General features: G+C 53.1%; 1 protein-coding gene and 1 long non-coding RNA gene across 4 annotated transcripts in view; one reads left to right on the top strand and one right to left on the bottom strand.

Annotated features, from left to right (window-relative positions):
• Nucleotides 1–17,736, top strand: part of TTC7A (tetratricopeptide repeat domain 7A) — a 109,163-nt gene that overhangs the window by 68,841 nt on the left and 22,586 nt on the right. For 2 of the 3 annotated variants that reach the window (XM_039887227.1, XM_039887228.1), the window contains 2 exons: nt 1,917–2,077; nt 16,247–16,363. In XM_039887227.1, the coding sequence (XP_039743161.1) occupies nt 1,917–2,077; nt 16,247–16,363 (278 nt within the window). Of the gene's footprint in view, nt 1–1,916; nt 2,078–16,246; nt 16,364–17,219; nt 17,307–17,736 lie in introns of all 3 variants that reach the window. The other variant, XM_039887229.1, reaches the window with a different exon arrangement.
• Nucleotides 4,690–6,672, bottom strand: LOC120621679 (uncharacterized). Its single transcript, XR_005658241.1, has 2 exons — nt 5,240–6,672; nt 4,690–4,926 (listed from the first exon to the last, which is right to left on the bottom strand). It is a non-coding gene; the product is annotated as an uncharacterized LOC120621679 (long non-coding RNA).

Here is a 17,736-nt window from a genome sequence, read left to right as displayed (position 1 = left end):
CTTTCTGAGCCTCTATTTCCTTATCTGTGTGAACACTTTCATATGTCACCTCAGAAGAACCTAGTAAGGATTAAGTCAGATAATGAGGCAAAGCCCCTGTTTTACCTTGCGCTCCACTCTGCATCGGCTTGGCGTCTCCCCTTACCGCACCCTGACTCTCATTGCAGGGCCCTTCCCTCTCACCCCATGCTCAAACCCTTGTCCTGGTGCCCAGGCGTGCCCTGGCCTTACTTGTCACTTGTTGTCACTCTGAGTTGTCTTGTCTCCCTCTCTGAGTCCTTCTATCTCAGCCATCGTCTCCCTGGCAGCCCTGCTGTCTGTCGTTCCCTCTGCTCTCCCCTCTTCCTCTCGTACCCGCCCCTCCTCCCAGTAAACTTCGTCCCTCCTTCACCTCCAGGCTGCCCCTGACTGTCTCAGCCCCTCGCCCCACTGTACCCACGGCTCCTGACTTCCAGGTCCTAGATGAGGCACTTGATACCTCTGCGCTGTTCTCTCAGGAGCATCAGTCTGCTCTGGTGCTCCCGGGATCATGGACGGAAAGATACCTGAGACCACTTATTTTTAGCTCTTTGTAAAAGAACCAGTGCTTTTCTTGCCAGTCTAGTTCATGATAAACCTTTGGTGATGCATTTTTTAATACCTTTAATTATTCAGACACCTCCAATGAATGGCGTCTTTTGTCTCAGATCTTGGTAGTATCATGGGGTCAAGACTCTAAGCTAGACCTGGCCTGCCTGGGTCTCAGGCCCACCAGCCCATCCTACCCAGAGTATGTATGGCTGTCTGAGCAGTGATGGCTGCAGATTCAGATACCCAGCCCAAGATAATGGGGTCCACTCTGTGGAATCACCAGGGCAGGAGCTGCCTCACGGGGCATGGGCAAGCCAAGTTGGAAGCCACATTGACCTTAGCTTCCTCGTTCCCTTTCTTTGACCTTTCCACAAAGGTAGGTCCCTATGGGAGGACTCTGGGCCTGGCACTGCCCAGGCCTGTGCAGAGGCCAGGTGGAGACCAGGCAAGGGCCAGGCACACCAAAAGCCGAGGCCTCAGCTGGCCTGAAGTACCGGCCTCTCAGGGAGCATGGTGAGGGGTTGGGGGGCGGTGCTGTGTCTGAGGTTTGATAAGGAGCAAGACTTTCCAAGAAGAATGATGAGACTCCTGGGAGGATGGTGATAGTCACAGGGGCTGATGCAACCACCAGGCCTGAGAGCACAAGAGAACAAACACACTCCTCAGGACTAGAAGGGTCTTACCTGGTCATTAGCTGCCTAGCTTTGAGAGCTTGAAGAGGGAAGCACATTTTCAAAGGTGTACAGTACTCTGCAGGACATTTGTCCTACATTGTCTTGTCCTCTCAGCCACTGAAATGGGCATGACTATCATCTTCATTTGGCAGCATAGAAACCACAGCTCAGAGAGGTGAAGTCCCTTGTCCTAAGATGCCAACTAGCATGTGGCAGAGCTGGGATCCATGCCCCCCATTTGACCCCATAGCCCAAACTCTTGCCACTGTGGGCCTCTGAGTAAGAGGGGCATTTATCTGACGGCTTCCATCACTTTATGGACAGGTTCAGAGAAAAGGGCCTGATGGCCTCTCCTTACAGCCCCCACTCCTCTGGTTTAAGAAATGCTTCCTGGCATCCACCTAGATCCTTTGTGCTGCACTGCACACCTGTTCCTCTTTACTCTCGAGTGGGGACAGCAGTAGCTTCCTGGGCCTGACTTGGGGCAGACGATCCCTCTTACCATGTGACTTGGGGGTTTGCTTTTTCATCAGAGCACCAGCCCTGCTCCCCCAGTGCCCAGGGTCTCACCTGAGCCCGGTGCCTCCTCGATGGCTGGCACTTGGCACCAAAGCCCTGGGGGGAGGTGTGGGCCTTGGGGAAGATCGCTAAGTTGGCAGCTTTCTCTGGCAGATCTCTAGCGCCATGGAGCAGCTGCAGGAGGCCCTGAAAGTGTGCAGGGACGATGCCAATGCCCTCCACCTGCTGGCACTCCTCTTCTCCGCCCAGAAGCACTACCAGCACGCACTGGATGTCATCAACATGGCCATCACGGAGTACCCTGAGAACTTCAAGTGAGTTCCCTGTGGGCACCACTGGGCTGAGGGGCTGGCCAGTCAGGAACACACACGGGAGTCCATGCACACCCTGCCCAGCTAACACACACTGATTAAGTGCCCATTGCATGCACGCTCCCAGCTAGAGAGCCAAGGCAGGGTGAGGACCTGTGGGGCAGGAGAATGGCTTTGGTATTCTGTGTCCAGAGGTTCCACGTGGGGAGTGGTGAGCTCTATGTGGCATCTGAGGGCTCTACAGGGGCTTCGTGGACCACAGAGGGGATGTGCTCAAACACACGTGGTCAAGTTGCTTCCACTCCACCTTGGGCTCTGTATTTGAGCCTCCTGGGAACACTAGCTTAGGTAACTTCATTATAACCCTGGCACAGCCAGCCACAGATGGGATTCTAACACTGGCTGGGCTGGTGCGGGCCAAGGGAGCCATTTCCCTGCCTCCAAGCAGGCTAGTGGGCTTGGGGGAAGAGGTCATCTCCCTGCAGGGTAGTCCTGGCTTTTCCTTCCATTCTCGGCTTCTCCACACTCCCATTTACCGTGTCGCCCAGATGGCCCTCTCTGTGGAGCAGGGTTTGTGCTGCACTTGGCCCTGGTGGTGGGTGGATGAAGAAGAATTAGACTCTCCCGCCTGGCCCCACCTGTACACAGAAGACCTGCTGCCACCCAACGGGGACTCTGGGGCTGGTGACAAGAACCCTGCTGGGCCAGCTGCAGCAGGAGAGTGTGTTGCTCTTCAGAAGTGAACAAAAGGGAGATTGGCTTGACTTCTGCCCTCCTCCCCCAGGCAGATGATACTGGGTGTGATAGATCTTGTTTCTCTGAACCCTGTGATTCCAGAATGGAGGGGCCTCTGAGTACCCCACTCTCAGGGTGTCCCATTTTAGGGTCTGAAGGAGGGCATTTAGAACCAGCCACAGACAAAAGAAAGAAACAGGGTCCTGGCTACTCTGAGAGGTGACTTATGCTGGCAATGAAAACAGGTTCACAGAGAATTAGGGAAAATTGGTGGGTGCCATAGCCGTGAGAGGTGATGGGACAGGGCTGCCCCTTAGGGCAAAGCCCCAGGATTCCTGTGCCTTCGGCCTCCTTTTTTCCAAGTGAAATCTTACATGTAAATTAAGACTATGAACAGATAGAAGTAGAACCGTCCTGATGGAAACAAGGGAAGGGGATTCACATGCTGCCCGCTCAGGCCCTCCTCGGACCCCCTGTCCCGGCGTCTGGCATCTTACTGCAGTGTCTCTTCCCAACTTCTGGGATGAATGCTTTGTGCTGGCAGAGTCACCTCCCTTGGCCCGATGTGGGAGGCTAACACCACTTTTTGAAAATCTGCTCGAAGCCCATGCTGTGCTAGGAACAGCGGGAGTGGGGTGGATTTGTCCGAGATGAGGGTGGGGGGGCTCTCTGGCTCTCCCTCAGCACCTCCCAGCGCACCCAGGGGAGGTGCCTCCTGCTTCCTGTGGGCTTCCTCCATCCTCCCTGGCTCAGGCTAGTTGAGGAAGCTGTCTTCTCCCCACTCTTCCCTCCCTTGTTGGCAGTGTGCGCCCCTCCATCCCCTTTCCTCCCACCTAACTCAGGTGCCCCCTCCTTTCCCAGGAAGTGCTTCACTCACTGAAAGTGTCTTCATGGGGACGCTAGAGAGGCGGTCCTTGCTGTGAGATTGGTGACTCCCCCTGGGAGGCCCATGGCTGGACTTCTGGGCCTCCAAGATGCCCGGAACTGAACTCACTAAGATTTGCACTGTGTGCATGCATCCAGGGAGAGGGCTTTCAGCAGACCCTCAGAGGGACCCTAGACCCAAAAACAGTGAGCCGCCCTGGTATAGGTTGTGCTCTTAGTCAGTTTGCGGGATAACTGTGCCCCTCTCTGTCAGCTGTGTCCCCACTTCTGCAGGCAGAATCCTTCTAAAGGGGCAGCCATCACTGTGGAAACAGAGTTCCCCCATCCAGAGACACACCAGGGCTGCCACAGCAGGGGCCTCAGGCTGGGGCCCTGGGGCCAGCAGCAGGGAGACTTCTGTGAGGCTCAAGCCCAAGGAAGGAAAACATTTGAGTCCTGTCCCCAGAGGCCTCCTCGGGATTCTTCTGTTCCTATGTCAGTATACAGATGCCTACTGAGGAGCATTTGGCCACCTGAGCACCCCCTCCCCCATGGTGCCTCACTCTGCAAAGCCCATCGGGGTCAGTGGAGTAGAGAAGTAGTGAAAGGTTCTTTATCCCTGAGCCACCATGAGCTTTTCACCTCCATAACCATGAAGAGCTCTGTCTTGATCTGAGCCAGCCCTAAAAGGCTGCAAAACTAACTGGAAAAAATATAGGAGGCTTCTGGCCTCCAGAACTGAGAGAATACATTTCACATTTCTATTGTCTTAGGGAGAAAAAAAAACTCCACCTTAAAATATGTACGTGTGTGTGTATGCGTGTACGAATATATGCATGTATTTGTGTGTGTGTATCTAGATATATAGATAGATAGATATAGATATAGATACAGATACAGATACAGATATAGATATAGATATAGATATAGATATAGATATAGATATGAAGTAGGAGTGAGGATGGAAAATCCATCTACCACAAAGCTCTGGATTGACCAAAGAGGATGCCCATGGCTCTTTGCAAATAAGTCAGTACTATTCCCCACAGATGAAACTCCGGGAATACAGAAATCCATGGGTTAGCAGGATATATCATCGAGTCCATTACTGGTCAGGGATCACTGAAAAATGTCATTGCTCTTCAGTGGAAACTGCATCCTGCTTCTCCAGCTGCTCCCTGCTTTGGGAACAAGCTGTGTGGCGCCAGCTGTTGCAATGGCAGTTAATTAAATGACCGGTCCAGTAAACATCACTGCAGCAAAACAAAAGTCAAACCGCCATCACCCTGACCTCCGCATCACCAGCAAGGTCTGTGTATTCGGGGGGCACTTAAGGGCCCGTGGTCTGGGTCTGTCTGCCACTGAGCACCTCCCCACTAGCTGCCCCATGTGGCTGAGATCGTTTAGAGGGTCTGCCTTTCTACAGAGCCTGCGTTAGTGAAAAGAAAGAGGTAGACCAGCCAGCGTCGGGGTGGAGGAGACCCGGCACAGGGGAGGGTGCCAGTGGGTACAATGGACCCCTTTCCACATCAGCTTATCCCTGTGCAAGTCATGCCTGTCACTTACCTGTGTCCCCTCCAGCAGCATGCTCCTCCTTTCCTTGCCTTCATTTTCTCATCTGCCAGAAGACTGACATCCATTCTGCCTCCCTCAGCTTCCAAAGTCTTGTAAGACTCGGGCAAGAGAAGGTCTCACGGTCGGTTTATAACCGTGTGGTGGGGTCTGGAAGGCAGCCCACTGTGTCAGACTGCAACATGGCACCCAAGGGGGCCAGTGCTCGTGGGCCAGGAGGTGGAGGAGGGTGCCCTGTGTGTAAGGGAGGGCAGGGAGGCAGAGGCAGGGAAGCTCTGTGAAAGGTCTTCAAGCTTTTTAGCTGCATAAGAGGCCATAATTCCTACAAGCAGTCTCAAGACTCCTGGAGAAAAATTCAGCTTTCGTGGAGTTGAACTTTCGAAAATCCTCCTGAATTCAGGGATTAGAAAGCAAAGCAAAGAGGATCTTGATTTTCGTGCTGTGGGAGGACCTTTAGTTAATGGAGCTTGGGTTTAAAAAGGCAGGAACGTGATGAGGCAGAGACCGATGGCCACGGGGACAGTGTGAGCCTGGCACAGTGGGAACCAGACACCCTGAGCAGCCTCCTGAAATCCTGAGGGCTTCTAACTAAGCCCTGGACACATGTGCTGGCTGAGGCCAGTCCTGGTCAGCCTGCAGAGGGCCTCGTGGGGGCAGCAGCCTCCCTGTTCAGACCTGGTTCTAAGCCAGGCCAGGCCCTGGAATGCGAGAGGGCCCATACGAACTTGAAGATACCTTTGCTAGGCTTTTCTCCTGGTCGTGGGTATGGGAGGCAGCTGGGAGGCCCAGCCCAGGGGGGCAGGAGTGCAGGGTCAAAGGGAATCAGCTACTGATAAGCATGGATCCTGAAGCCCAGGCTCCTTGGGGCGCTGGTTTTAGGTAGCAGATTCCTTGTGCTTTAGTCAGGCCTCTTGTAGTGAAGGTCACCATGGTAACCAAACAACATTCCTGAGCTAATGATGGGAGCTTTCCAATAACCAGCCTGTCAGTCACTGCCCCCACCCCAGGCTTGGCAGCCTGCCACATCAGTGTCGAAAGCCCCGGCCCTGGGCTGGTGGCAGAGGAGCCAACTGGTTTGCCCTGCCCGTCTCCGCAATTCCAAGGTTGCCTCCTTCTACCACTGTCAGTCAGGGTAGGCCGCCCCACCCAGGTCCAGGGGGACTTGGAAGGTCCTGGGGGAAGGTGTGTGGAAGTGGGGAGCACTCCCCAGCACTGGAACAATGAATGCAGCTCTCTCAACAAGCCAGAGCTCGCTGTGTGTAAACAAATGAAACCATCAAAGCCATCTCCCCAGGGAAACCTAGGCTGTTTTGGAAAATGTTTGAGCTGATAACTAGGCGTTGGCTGGGGCCAGACCTTGACCTTATTTAGTTAAGGTTAACGCTGGCCCCCAGGACACCTCTCTGATCTACCTGTCCTGCCTCACCTTTTTCTCAAGTGGCAAGTGACATATTTCTAGTGGTGCATTCCTCTGGGGCTCCTGTTAACATTTCTGACTTAAACCCAGTGTGTTTATTGGATGGATCTTATTAGAGACTTGTAGTAGATCAAAAGGACGCTTAAAATACCAACCCTCCAGTGAGGAGGCTGGAATCAAAGGTATGAGCATAAACCTAGTTTATCACTTTGCTGCATTCATTAAACATATTTAGCTTCCGCAGCCCCCCCTCCCCAAGACAAGAGCTGGGGGTTCAGCTTGCAGGCTGCGTGGTAGAGGGGGAGTGTTAAGCCAGACATAATCACTGGCACCAGGCTCTCTTCCCCAAAGGTCAGTTCCTCATTGCTAAGCTGGTTTGACATTCAGCATTTCCCTTCGCTGGTTGTTCCGTGCAGCCTCCTGTGATCTCACTCTGTGTGACGCTGCAGTCAGAGTCCTCGGTCTCCCTTAGTTGTCCACTTACACTCAGACTAGCAGGGTAGATGACCTGGGTGGCTTTGTTTGAAGAGGAGAGGGAGGAAAGGAAAGAGATATTTGCATATTTTTCCAAAAGGAATTCTTCATTTGTTTTAAAGTGGTTTTAGCCCTTTGCTTCCTGGACTCCTTGATTTCCTTGCTTAGAACCTGTTCTAGAGACAGGCACTGGGGCCCAGGGCACACCATTCTCTAGCTGGAGGGGCCCGGGCCCAGGAGGGGCATTCGTGCTGTGAAGCAGGGCTGTCCTCCTCTTTGCTACGGGTGGTCTTCGGGTCCTTAGGTTCTGCTCACTGAGCAGAGATCACAAACCAGGACCAAAGCGTTTGCTTCTTGGTGCCTTATACCAGCCTGGAAGCCTTCCTTTGTTCTACCTGAGGACTTTCTGCAAGTTCTTCCACCCCCACATGGTTATGGAATTGCCCTGCGTGGTTTGCGTTCATATCTTTCGAGGTTGTGAATTTGTGTTTAGAGAGTTATCTGGGGTTAACTGGAGGTGGCCTGCAGCTGAGGGAAATGGGCCTGGAGGCCACTGGGTCAGCCATCAGTCAACACAGACAAGAAGGCCTTGCCATGCAGCCAGCCAGAGCCTGTACTCCAGGTAGGACAGGGTTTGAAGTAAAGAGAGGCTAAATTCAGTAAGCAAAGCATACAGGCTGTTGATTTTTAAAGCTTCAAAGTTGGGTCACATTGAATGAATTCGTTAGGAGGTAGAAGATCAGTGTAAGCCTTAAAAGATTAGGGGATATGAGTCAATGCAATTCTCCAGACCCAAGGAAAAATCGTTGGTTTTCAGGGCTGGGAACCATAAGAATCCCTTTCACACTGGGGGTTCGTCCATGGGAAGGTACTAAGGCTGGACCTGACTGTGGCCCTCTCCTTCTCAGGGAGATGCTCCTGTTAGGGCTTTAATAATACCCTCAGAGAGCACAGTGTGACTTTAATCAGTTAATTGCCCTGGTGGAGTCTGTCCCAGAGGCATGGAGTCTAGGAGTCTGGGAGACCTGCGCCCTTCAGCAAATGCCTGGTATTCCTGGCCAGGGGCAGGGCCACACCCTGAGAGCCAGGTGATGACAGCCTGAATGGGGCTCTAGGGGTGCTCTGTCTCCGACACAGAGGGGCTACTCCCCCTTTCTCCATGCCCCCATCCCGTCCTGGGGAAGGAGTCTCTGCCTGGTCAGGCTGGCCCCTCCCACCCACTTCCTGGCTTTTCTTCTCTGCCAGTCCAGCCCTCCCTGCCCGGCTTTGCTTTCTCAGAGACCCCTCAGCTTCACTTGGCCCTGAAGTGTTCCTCATGGAGTTCCTCAAAGCTGACCCACTCAGTCGAGTGCTTGGTTCTCCTCTGTTTAGTTTCCTAATCGTCTCAGATGTATTGTTTGAACCTCCCCTGAGTGTGGAAACACCTCTGGGGCAGAGACTGTGGCCTGTCCTCTGCTTTCCCCTCCTCCTGTAGGGAGCCCGTGGCTGGGCGCCCAGCACCCAAGTAGACCATCTGATGAGTAGACCATGGAAAGGAAGGAAGGGAACACATGGGGATGTTGACATCTTACAGCTCTCAGAGTGCTCACACCCCTTACCCTGTTTTGTTATCATTTTTGTTTGATTTATGTTTTAGTTTTTATAGCTCTCCTACTTTAAAGGTGAACAAACTAATGGGAACGCTAGATGATATCTCAAGATCAGGTAGCTGATGAGTGGCAAAGCAGGGACTAGAACTCACGCCAGCTAATGGGCTGAACAGCCCTAGTCTGCTTGAACCCACGAGCAGTGCGCCCAGTGCTTGCTCTGCCAGGCGCTGCTCTAAGCACTTCAATTATACCCCCTTAGCAATATTAGGAGATATAGAAACTCCCATTGTTCCCACTTTACAGATGAAGAAACAGAGGCATGGAGGGCATAAGTAAGCAACTAGATAACAGGGGCTAGGTAAATATTGACAGGGCAGACGTGGATCAGACCCTTTATGAAATGCCAACCCCCTGCTAGGCTTTTATTTCCACATAAGAATCCCCAAGGCATATATACAGATCTTGTCATTCCCATTTTATAGATACAAAATTGAAGTTACCTGACTTGCCTGGGGTCACATGGCTAGAAGAAGGGAAGCTGGGATTTGAATGTGGATCCTCAAATGTGGCCCCTGGTTTTCACCACTGAGTCTGACGGGGGGCAGCCCAGGATGGGGTCCGCTTCCTATAGAACCCCATGCTGTCTGTGTGCCAATTCTGGCCTCCTGGCCGAGGAGTTAGACTTTCCAGAGGCATAGGCCACCTAACTCAGAGAATAGCCTGCTTTTTCACTCAATTATGTGTTTTCTGTAAAAATAGAATACTTCATTAAAACAGCACAGTACACCCATCAGCTGGAATTACTAATTACTGTCCTTTAAAGAGATAATACCCCCTTTTGCACATTCACCACACCTGCTGCCACCCCTTCCCCCAGTGTGGAAGGCTCCTACGATCGCCAGAAACCTGAGGGATCAGGTGGAGCCACCCATGGCCCAGTGAACGGGTGAACGGAGGCGTGGGACCAGGAAAAGCGGAGCGTTCTGCAGGGCATCCTGCCCCTTCACTTCTTCAGAGTCTTCTGATCCTGGGAATGCCCACAGCTCTCCAGGCCTCAGTGAGTCCTTGCGACTCAACTTCCTTCTTCCATTATCCAGCAAAGATCCATTGAGTGACATTAGGTCAGGCATTGGGGATACAAAGATAAGAAAGACATGGTCCCTGCCCCAGAGTACAGAATCTAACAGGGAGGACTGGTAATGACAGAGTGAGTGGTCTGGGGCTGACACTAACCTCTTTCGAGGGATAACTGTGCACCAGGGCTGCCTTTCTAGGCTCTCTTGCCCTAATCCTCCCAATAGCCCTCCTGGGCAGTGCCATTACTGGCCCCGCTTTACACAATAGGTAAAAACTCAGAGAGGTGAAGGCACCTGCTAGGAAGCAGCAAAGCCTAGAAGCATACCAGCTTCATCTGATACCAAAGGCCATTTCTGCAGTGTCCTGCTGTTTGAGGAAGAATAAGCCCGGGGCCAGAGGTGGCTCTCTCAGATGCATGGCAGTTACCGTGTTCAAGTGTTTATTGTACATGCTGAGGAATTGTATAGGGAGCTGCTTTCAGGAACATGAAAGGAAAATGTAGACCCATTGTGCTTGCCACCCATATAGCCCATGTCCTTCGCTGCAGCCAGATCTGCCCTGCCAGCATCTCCCTGCCACCAAGGGTGCTGGGGTAACCAGCCAGGGAGGGGACACAGGGGAGAATGATCCGAGGCTCCTGAAAAGGTGGACTGGACAAGATGACCTCTGACCCCAGGACAGAGCTTGCTTAGCCAGAGCCATTGTCACAAAAATATCCCCTATTTATCAAAGAATTCTTTTTTGAAAAAAAGGTTTTAAAGAGGCTCATGCTTACCCAGTTATGAGGAGGCTCACCCTAACATATCTCCTCTTCATAGCAGTGGGAAAAAATCATTTGTCTTTGCCTCAAATGAGAACAGCTCCAAGTATTAATCCTTTTGATAATTAGCAGGCTGATTCTGGTCTTGCCCCAGGAGTGCAGACCAGGCAGGAAGGGCCCAGGAAGGATGGGAGGAAGAGGTGGAGGCCAAGCCTACCCAACTATTCCCCTGGGAGCCTCCACCTTCAGCCCTGGCTGGGGTGATCTGGAAGATTGGCAATTCTGGTGACCTGTGGTGACACCCAGAGACTCTGACCTCACTGGTCTGTCTTTCTCCCACAGGAGAGGGACTGGCGCAGACACGGACAGTCAGACAGACATTCAGACTCTGCAGGGCTGAGACTGCGGTTCAGCAAGGGCACCTTCCTCGCCCGCCCCCATGCTGGACCGTGCAGGTGATAGGGGAGGTGGCAGGTCTCCACCTTAACCAGAGTGCAGTGGTAGATGAGGCGTGCCGTGAGGACGGTGGCTGAGGGAGCACCAAGCCTAGGCATGGGGTGCCCGGCTTGGCTGCCAAGGTGCTGATGGCATTCCTGGGGGGGCGTGAGCTCTCAAAGAGTGGGCCTGCGGCTGCACCGGGCCTCTGCTAGGACCAAGGCACATGTGCTGCATCCATCGCATGGTGCGGTGGAGAGCGCCAGGACCCAGGACTCTCCTCCCTGCAGCCCCAGCAGCTTAACCCCTGGGTGGAACTGCACCCAGGGTGTGTTTACACTGACTCTCGCTCCTTCCCCTTCCCCAGAGAGAACACTCACTTTCACATCTGCCTTCAGATGCAATGGCGTGGCCAGGGCGTGCGGCCTTAAAAGACCTTAATGTTTATTCCACATGAGCTTCCACGGCTTAAAAAAACAGGAAAGTGCTTGCAAGAGGGGGGTCACAGCCGAGGTTGCTATGGCTCTGTCCATCCCTCTGTCCTTTTCCTTTCTCATGCCCATCTTAGGTCCTAAGAGCCACGAGGAGGACCACCTGCCTTGCCAAACAGGCCATGCAGCTCAGGGGCTTTCTGAGAGCCTTCGGAGGCTCCCGGCCTAGAAACTGTTTTTAGGGGTCTGATAGGCCTGCAGTATCAAAGCAGGAGTCCCTTCCCTGAGCTTTGGGCTGGCCTGCGCTTAAGGACTGAATGCACCTGTGGGTTCTCAGCTGTTCCTTAAAGGTCACCGCAGTTCATCTGTGGGATCCCTGGGCAGATGGGGCAGGAGTCCTCGCTGCTATTTTGCAGGTCTGGAACCTGTGACATGCCCAGCTGGGCAGCCACAGAGCTGGGACTTTGGCTCAGGTTTCTCATTCCTGGTCCAGTGTCTGTCCGCTCTGAGTGAGGTCACAGTGCAGGGTCTGAGGACAGCAATGTGGCCATTCCTGTCCCAGAATGGCTTTTGTCCGGGTGTGAGAGGGCTACTAGATTTCAGAATTCCAGGCTTTCCTGTCTCAGACTCTCCTCAGCTGTGCTACTGTTGGCTCTGCCTGGGTGACCGTTCTCTGGGGTGAAGACCCCCCCAGTCACAAGGAGCCAGACATCTTCATGTCATACCCAGCACGCCCTGTTCCTCCCCAGGCCCTGTACAACTTTGCTCTGGACAGCTTAAAATGGAATCAGCCAGCTCACTGCTTGTTGGCTGTGTGAGTCCTGCCCACTCTGCAGTTGTGAGCAGCAAGTGATCAGCTTCCTGTCCTCCCTCCTAGCCAGGAACCAGAAGTGGGAAGTGGCGGCATCAGAAATTGGCTCTGATTTAATATGTATTGTGAGATCTAGAACACGGCTGGATGGTTGTAACAACACACATTTTCATAGTACAAAGCGGACACTGTGTGCTCAGCTCTGTGCCAGGTACTAGGGAAGCTGGGAAGGCAATGACGTGGACGGAGGCAGGGCCTTGTCCTGCAGGTGGACATGCACACAGGACAAGATGAATGATGGCTTTACCATCTGTAGGCAGAACTGGCCACAAACTGTTTCCACAGTATCTGAATTTTAAAATGCTTGATATGAGTTTATTTTCATTATTAAACTCATAAGCCATGTGGCAAAAAGAAACATACTGTAATTAAGTGCTAGCTGCCTAATGTCTGGACCATTCAGAGAGGGGTGAGGGTGGTCACACTAGGACTTCTCAGAGGAGGAGGATGGGAGCCACTGGGTTAAGATGGTGGGCTTTTGGAATCCTTTCTTCAAATGACAGTTTAGATTCATTCAGTATATAAAACAGATATGCCGGGGCTGGCCAGACTCTGTTCTGAATGCTAAGCCTCCTGCATGTTCTCAGCACACAGGAAGCTCAGCATTCTGATGATGGGGTTCTGGTCAGGTCTCTGTGCACGCACCACCAGCTACTACTGCCAACCTGTTACCCAGCCAGCGATGACCGTCCCCCCCCCCCCCCCCCCCCCCCCCCATACCAAATACCTCACCAACCTGTACTGTACTGATCCGAGAGATACAGCAGTGTTTGAGAAATACACCATTGGGAGCTCTGGGCTCGACGTCGTGTGGCAGGGTGGGAACCAAGAGCCACAATTGCCTCTTCAAGGGAGCAGAGCTTGCTGTTTCTTGCCGGGGTTGGAGAGGTTGAGAGACTTCAGCAGTGAGGTAGAGGCAGGCCAGCACGTGTGCAGATGACCACATCCTGATGGAGGGTGACATCTGGTTAGGAGTCGGCTGGATACTGGGGGGGAAGGGCAAGTTCCAACAGGGTGACAACATGAAGCAGGGCATGGCTGAGCCCAGGGACCTGTCCTACAGTTCAGGGAACTGTTAATACCCATGTGAGCAGCACACGGGCCCCCAAGGTCATGCAGAGGGGTGGCAGGAGTGGAAGGTGGTGCACACAGGCATTTGGACTGATGTCATGGACAGTGGGGGTAGGCTTTTTGGCTGAGAAGACCCCTCTGGCAGTGCTGAACTTCGAGCCCAAGGAAACCTCCGCAGGAGCTGATGTGGAACCTCCCAGGACCAGGGAGTGAAGGCTCTGACCAGAGGGTAGCTGTTGGAACACTCGCCCAGCCCTCAAAGGATGTGATTGGGTTGAGAAATTCCACTCTGGGTCGCTCATGCTAATGGAATGTCAGCAGCCGCGAGGATAACAGCCTGCGTTGGTAGAAGTCACTGTAACACCAGCTCAGTTTTCGGCCACTTCTGTTCCAGGCACAGCGTTGGTCAGGTCTGCCATGGCCCCATCCTGGCTCTCAGGGGTGCAGGCAGCAGGAATGGGGAGAGGCGCCCTAGCAGAGAGGGGCGTGCTAAAGAGAAGGCCTGTCTAGGGAGATTGGGTGTTAGGAAAATGCTGCAGGGCCGGTCTACCCAGAAGCTGTCTTGGAACCAGCCCAGCCCAACCCAAATAGCCCTGCCCAGGGGACTCTGCTGCCTGAGGGGAGGGGAGCCGTGGAATGGACTGAGCCTGGATGTGCCCCCCTTCCTCAGAGGCTTTGATTCCTCACCGGCACCTGCTCTTCCAGCCACTGGTCCCCTTGCCATGCTTCTCTTTCCCCCACTCCTAACTATGTCCCATCCCACCCTCCTTTGCATCAAACACCAGCCCCAACAAGACCCCATCTCTCTTCTTTTCTGGTACTGACTCTGATCCAAAAATACAGCACTTGATTTTCTGGGTAATTTGTCATTTTTAGCACTAATTGTTACCTTGAAGGCAAGAATTGTGTCTTCCACTTCATAGTCCCTAAAGCAGAGGCTCCTAGTACTTGTGGAGCGTTGGCCCACTGGAGAATCTGGGAAGGGAGAGCAGGGGCGGCAGAACCAGTTCTCCCCAGCAGCCGCCCGCCCAAGGTGCTGAGACCACGTTCCTGCTCAGGCCTGTGCATGCCACACTACAGACACTGGTTCCTGCTCTCGGGACCTTGTAGGCCAGCGGGGCATCCTAGGAGTCTGGGAAGGCTTGCTGAGGGGGGTCTAAAGTCTGTCATGGGAGATGGATGCAAATGGAGAGGAGAGGCCATGTGAGGGTGGGGTGGGGGTACCCTGTGTGCAGGGGCAGAAAAGGCACGTGGCATGCTTGAGGAAAAGTGAAGAAGAAAAATAATACTTGCCCAACCCCCTTCTCTGAGAAGTGGACTGGGGCAAATTTTACCCTCTTCGTTCTCTACCGGACAAGTCACAATTTAAGAAAAACCAGGTGTGAGGAGAAAAGAACAGCGAGGCCATCAACGTTTTTCATGAGCCTGGAGGCCCAGGTCTCATGCAAGACAGAGGAGGCAGGGTCCGAAGTGAGGGAGAAGACCAGAGGGGAAGCTCCCAGGTGGACTCCCCGCCTCCCTGTCTGGGGCCCGCCCCCTGCTGCAGCCATACGTCACAGTGATGTTCCCTGTCTAGATGCAGGACTCAGCTTCCATGAGGGCCTATGTGCCAATCTTAGAAGAGCTGGCAGAACCACCCTGCATCGGTCAAGTTCAGAGCCTGACGGTTATGTGGATTTGCCCAACAGCGATGCCGGGAGTAAAAGTGCCTCACAGCTCACCACCCAGTGAAAAGCGGGAAGCATAGCCTTGTTTGGGCCTCAGTGGCTCAGCCAGTCTGCCCAGGCCACTGGTGTGCATCCCTGTGGCTGGCAGTACTGGTGGTAAAAAAAAAAAAGTACAATACTTCCATACCCACTGGTAAACAGCCACTGCCTTAAACCACCTAAGTGTCCCCACACCTCCCCAGTAACTAAAGGTCCAACCCCAGACATAGCAGAGTATCCAGACCCTGCCCCAGTCCTGGTGAGCCAGCCTTCCAGTGATCTCTGCTGTGTCCTGGGCAGAGGGAGGCAGCCATCGGCCCCTCCTGTGGCCCTGCTTCCTGGTGGAACCAGACCTTTTCCTCTCTTCCCAGCCTCTCTTAGGGCCACATCCCCACACTATTCTTACATCAGAGGACCTCTGGTTTTTAGGTTGAAAGAGATTCTGAGGTTGATCTCTGCATAGTAACTGTTCCTAAATGGTGACTGAATAGGACTTCATATACCTTTAATCCAAATGAATATATGAGGGGAACCGGCAATTTTAGGAAACTCAATGAAGAATCCTTTGATAAAGTTCAACATGGATGTCCTCCTATATCCAGGGTCAGGAAACAAATTTGCAGTTCAGTTGAGGAGGTGCTAATTGAGCACCTATTGTATGTGGGCAAGTTGGAAAGCAGAACTCTGATCTTCAATGACCATTTTACCAGTTCCTTGCTTAGCAGCCTCTTTCCTTGATTCAGAGTTGTTTTCTGGCCCTGTCTCTTAAACAAGGCTTCATCTCAGGCCTGTGGGGTATGTCAGCATAATGAGGACGTGCAAACAAAGCAAGGCTAGTAACCACACTTGACAGTGCTTCAGAAGGTGGGGCAAGATAGGATATGATCACGGACAAGTGGCTAAGCGCCATGGACAATGAGAAATACAGAAAAGTGCTTCGTGCTTTGGCACAGAGTATGGAGAAACTGATGCACAGAGACAGCAGGTGATCCCGGGGTACGGCCCAGGCCACCACACTCGTGGGCACTCTGCCATCTGTAGGTTGGAAGGTAGGTAGATGGGGGCTGTTCTGATGGGGCTGAGCCCCTTGGAATCACATCCTGAGAGGAGAGCCGGGGAGAAAGGGAGCCCCCTCAGAGGTGTGCTGACTACTCTTCTCCCTCCTCCCAGCCTGATGTTCACCAAGGTGAAGCTGGAGCAGGTACTGAAAGGCCCAGAGGAAGCCCTTGTGACCTGCAGACAAATGCTGAGGCTGTGGCAGACCCTGTACAACTTCTCTCAGCTGGGGTGAGTAGCTGTCATTGTCCCTTGGGTTTGCCAGAAGGTTGACGGGAGGTGGTTGCCTGGCAACCACCCACTGCTGAGTGGCCACATGCCTGGTGGGCAGGGGGCGATGAGGATGTTTGAATGAGAGTGTAGGACTTACTGCTGCTGGGGCCTTTTACATCCCTGGTCTAATTTTAACTTTGTGGCAATCCTCCGTGAAGAACATAAAGAATCTGTTTAGGAGACTTAAGTTCAGAAGAATAAGAAGCAAGAAAAATCATTTGCGAGCATCTGAGCCAGGAGCTGGGCTTGCTGCTCTATCTTCCACATCAGCTGCTTTTGTCTTAGATATCATCAGATTTTATTCTCACCAGTAGGGAAACTAGGACTCAGGGGCCTTATATAATTTGCCAGAGCCACTTGCTCGGTAAATGATAATGCTGGGGCTTGAACCCAGGTCTCCTGAATCGCAATCCATGCAACCTGTTACTTCTTTCCTGGTCCCATTTGGAAGCTAAAAGAAGAGAAGGAAGCAGAGTTCCTGAAGGGCCCCCCTACTCCTCCCAACTTACCCACTGTCTCGATGAATCCTCCCTTCTGCTATAGTCCCCAGCCTGGGCTCCAAGTTTTTCCTGGGCCAGAGCACAACGACACTCATGTCCAGGCCGAATCTGTAGAAAGTCTTTGCTCAAACCCACTGGGATGCTGGGGTTCAGCCTGGGAGCCCAAAGAGGAAAAGAGGCCTCATGCAGGGTGGTACACTGCCTCTTCCTGGTCTGGACCCCACCTCCTCGCCTTCTCTGGGACTGCGGGCAGTGTCATCTCCCTCAGACGTCAGGGGAACCTGACTGTGGTGGATGCGCTTCTATTTTCACAGGGACTCTGAGCACTCAGAAGGCTTTCACAGTCTCCAGAGGCATGTCTCTAATGGTGACGTTTACAGAGGAGGCCCCAGAGTAATCCAGTGGAGTAACACCCTTGGGCAGGGCAGGGCCATCACTTTCTTTGCAGACTTTTGGGCCTGGAAAATTCAGGGTAGAGCAGGACCAGCCGTTGGAAGCTGCCAGAAGAAGGCTCTGGGGCAGAGGACTTTTCCGAGAGGAAATGGGGAACCACCTGGGGGGCTGGGTGATGTGAGGGCGAGGGCCAGACTCTGGTGCGAGGGGGATCTGTGTTCAGATGAACTTCTCCAGCTTACCGGCTGTGGCTGCATGGGCAGGTGCGTAACCTAGTTGCCCTTGTGGAGAGAGGCTGGCAGGGACTGCCTATTTGTGGGATGGCTGGTTGCTTGCTCATCCAGGTAGTCTTGTCTCTGGGCAGATAGGGCCCAGCCTATGCTTCATGCTAGGCAGCAGAGCTGTGGGCTGTGGGGACAGTGCCTAGGGGTCTTTTCA

The sequence above is a fragment of the Pteropus medius genome, unplaced genomic scaffold, assembly GCF_902729225.1.
Source record: "Pteropus medius unplaced genomic scaffold, Ma_sr-lr_union100, whole genome shotgun sequence".
In the NCBI taxonomy this organism is placed as follows: Eukaryota; Metazoa; Chordata; class Mammalia; order Chiroptera; family Pteropodidae; genus Pteropus; species Pteropus medius.
The sequence above is the reverse complement of the archived record's forward strand: the minus strand, read 5'-3'. Positions and strand labels throughout refer to the sequence as shown.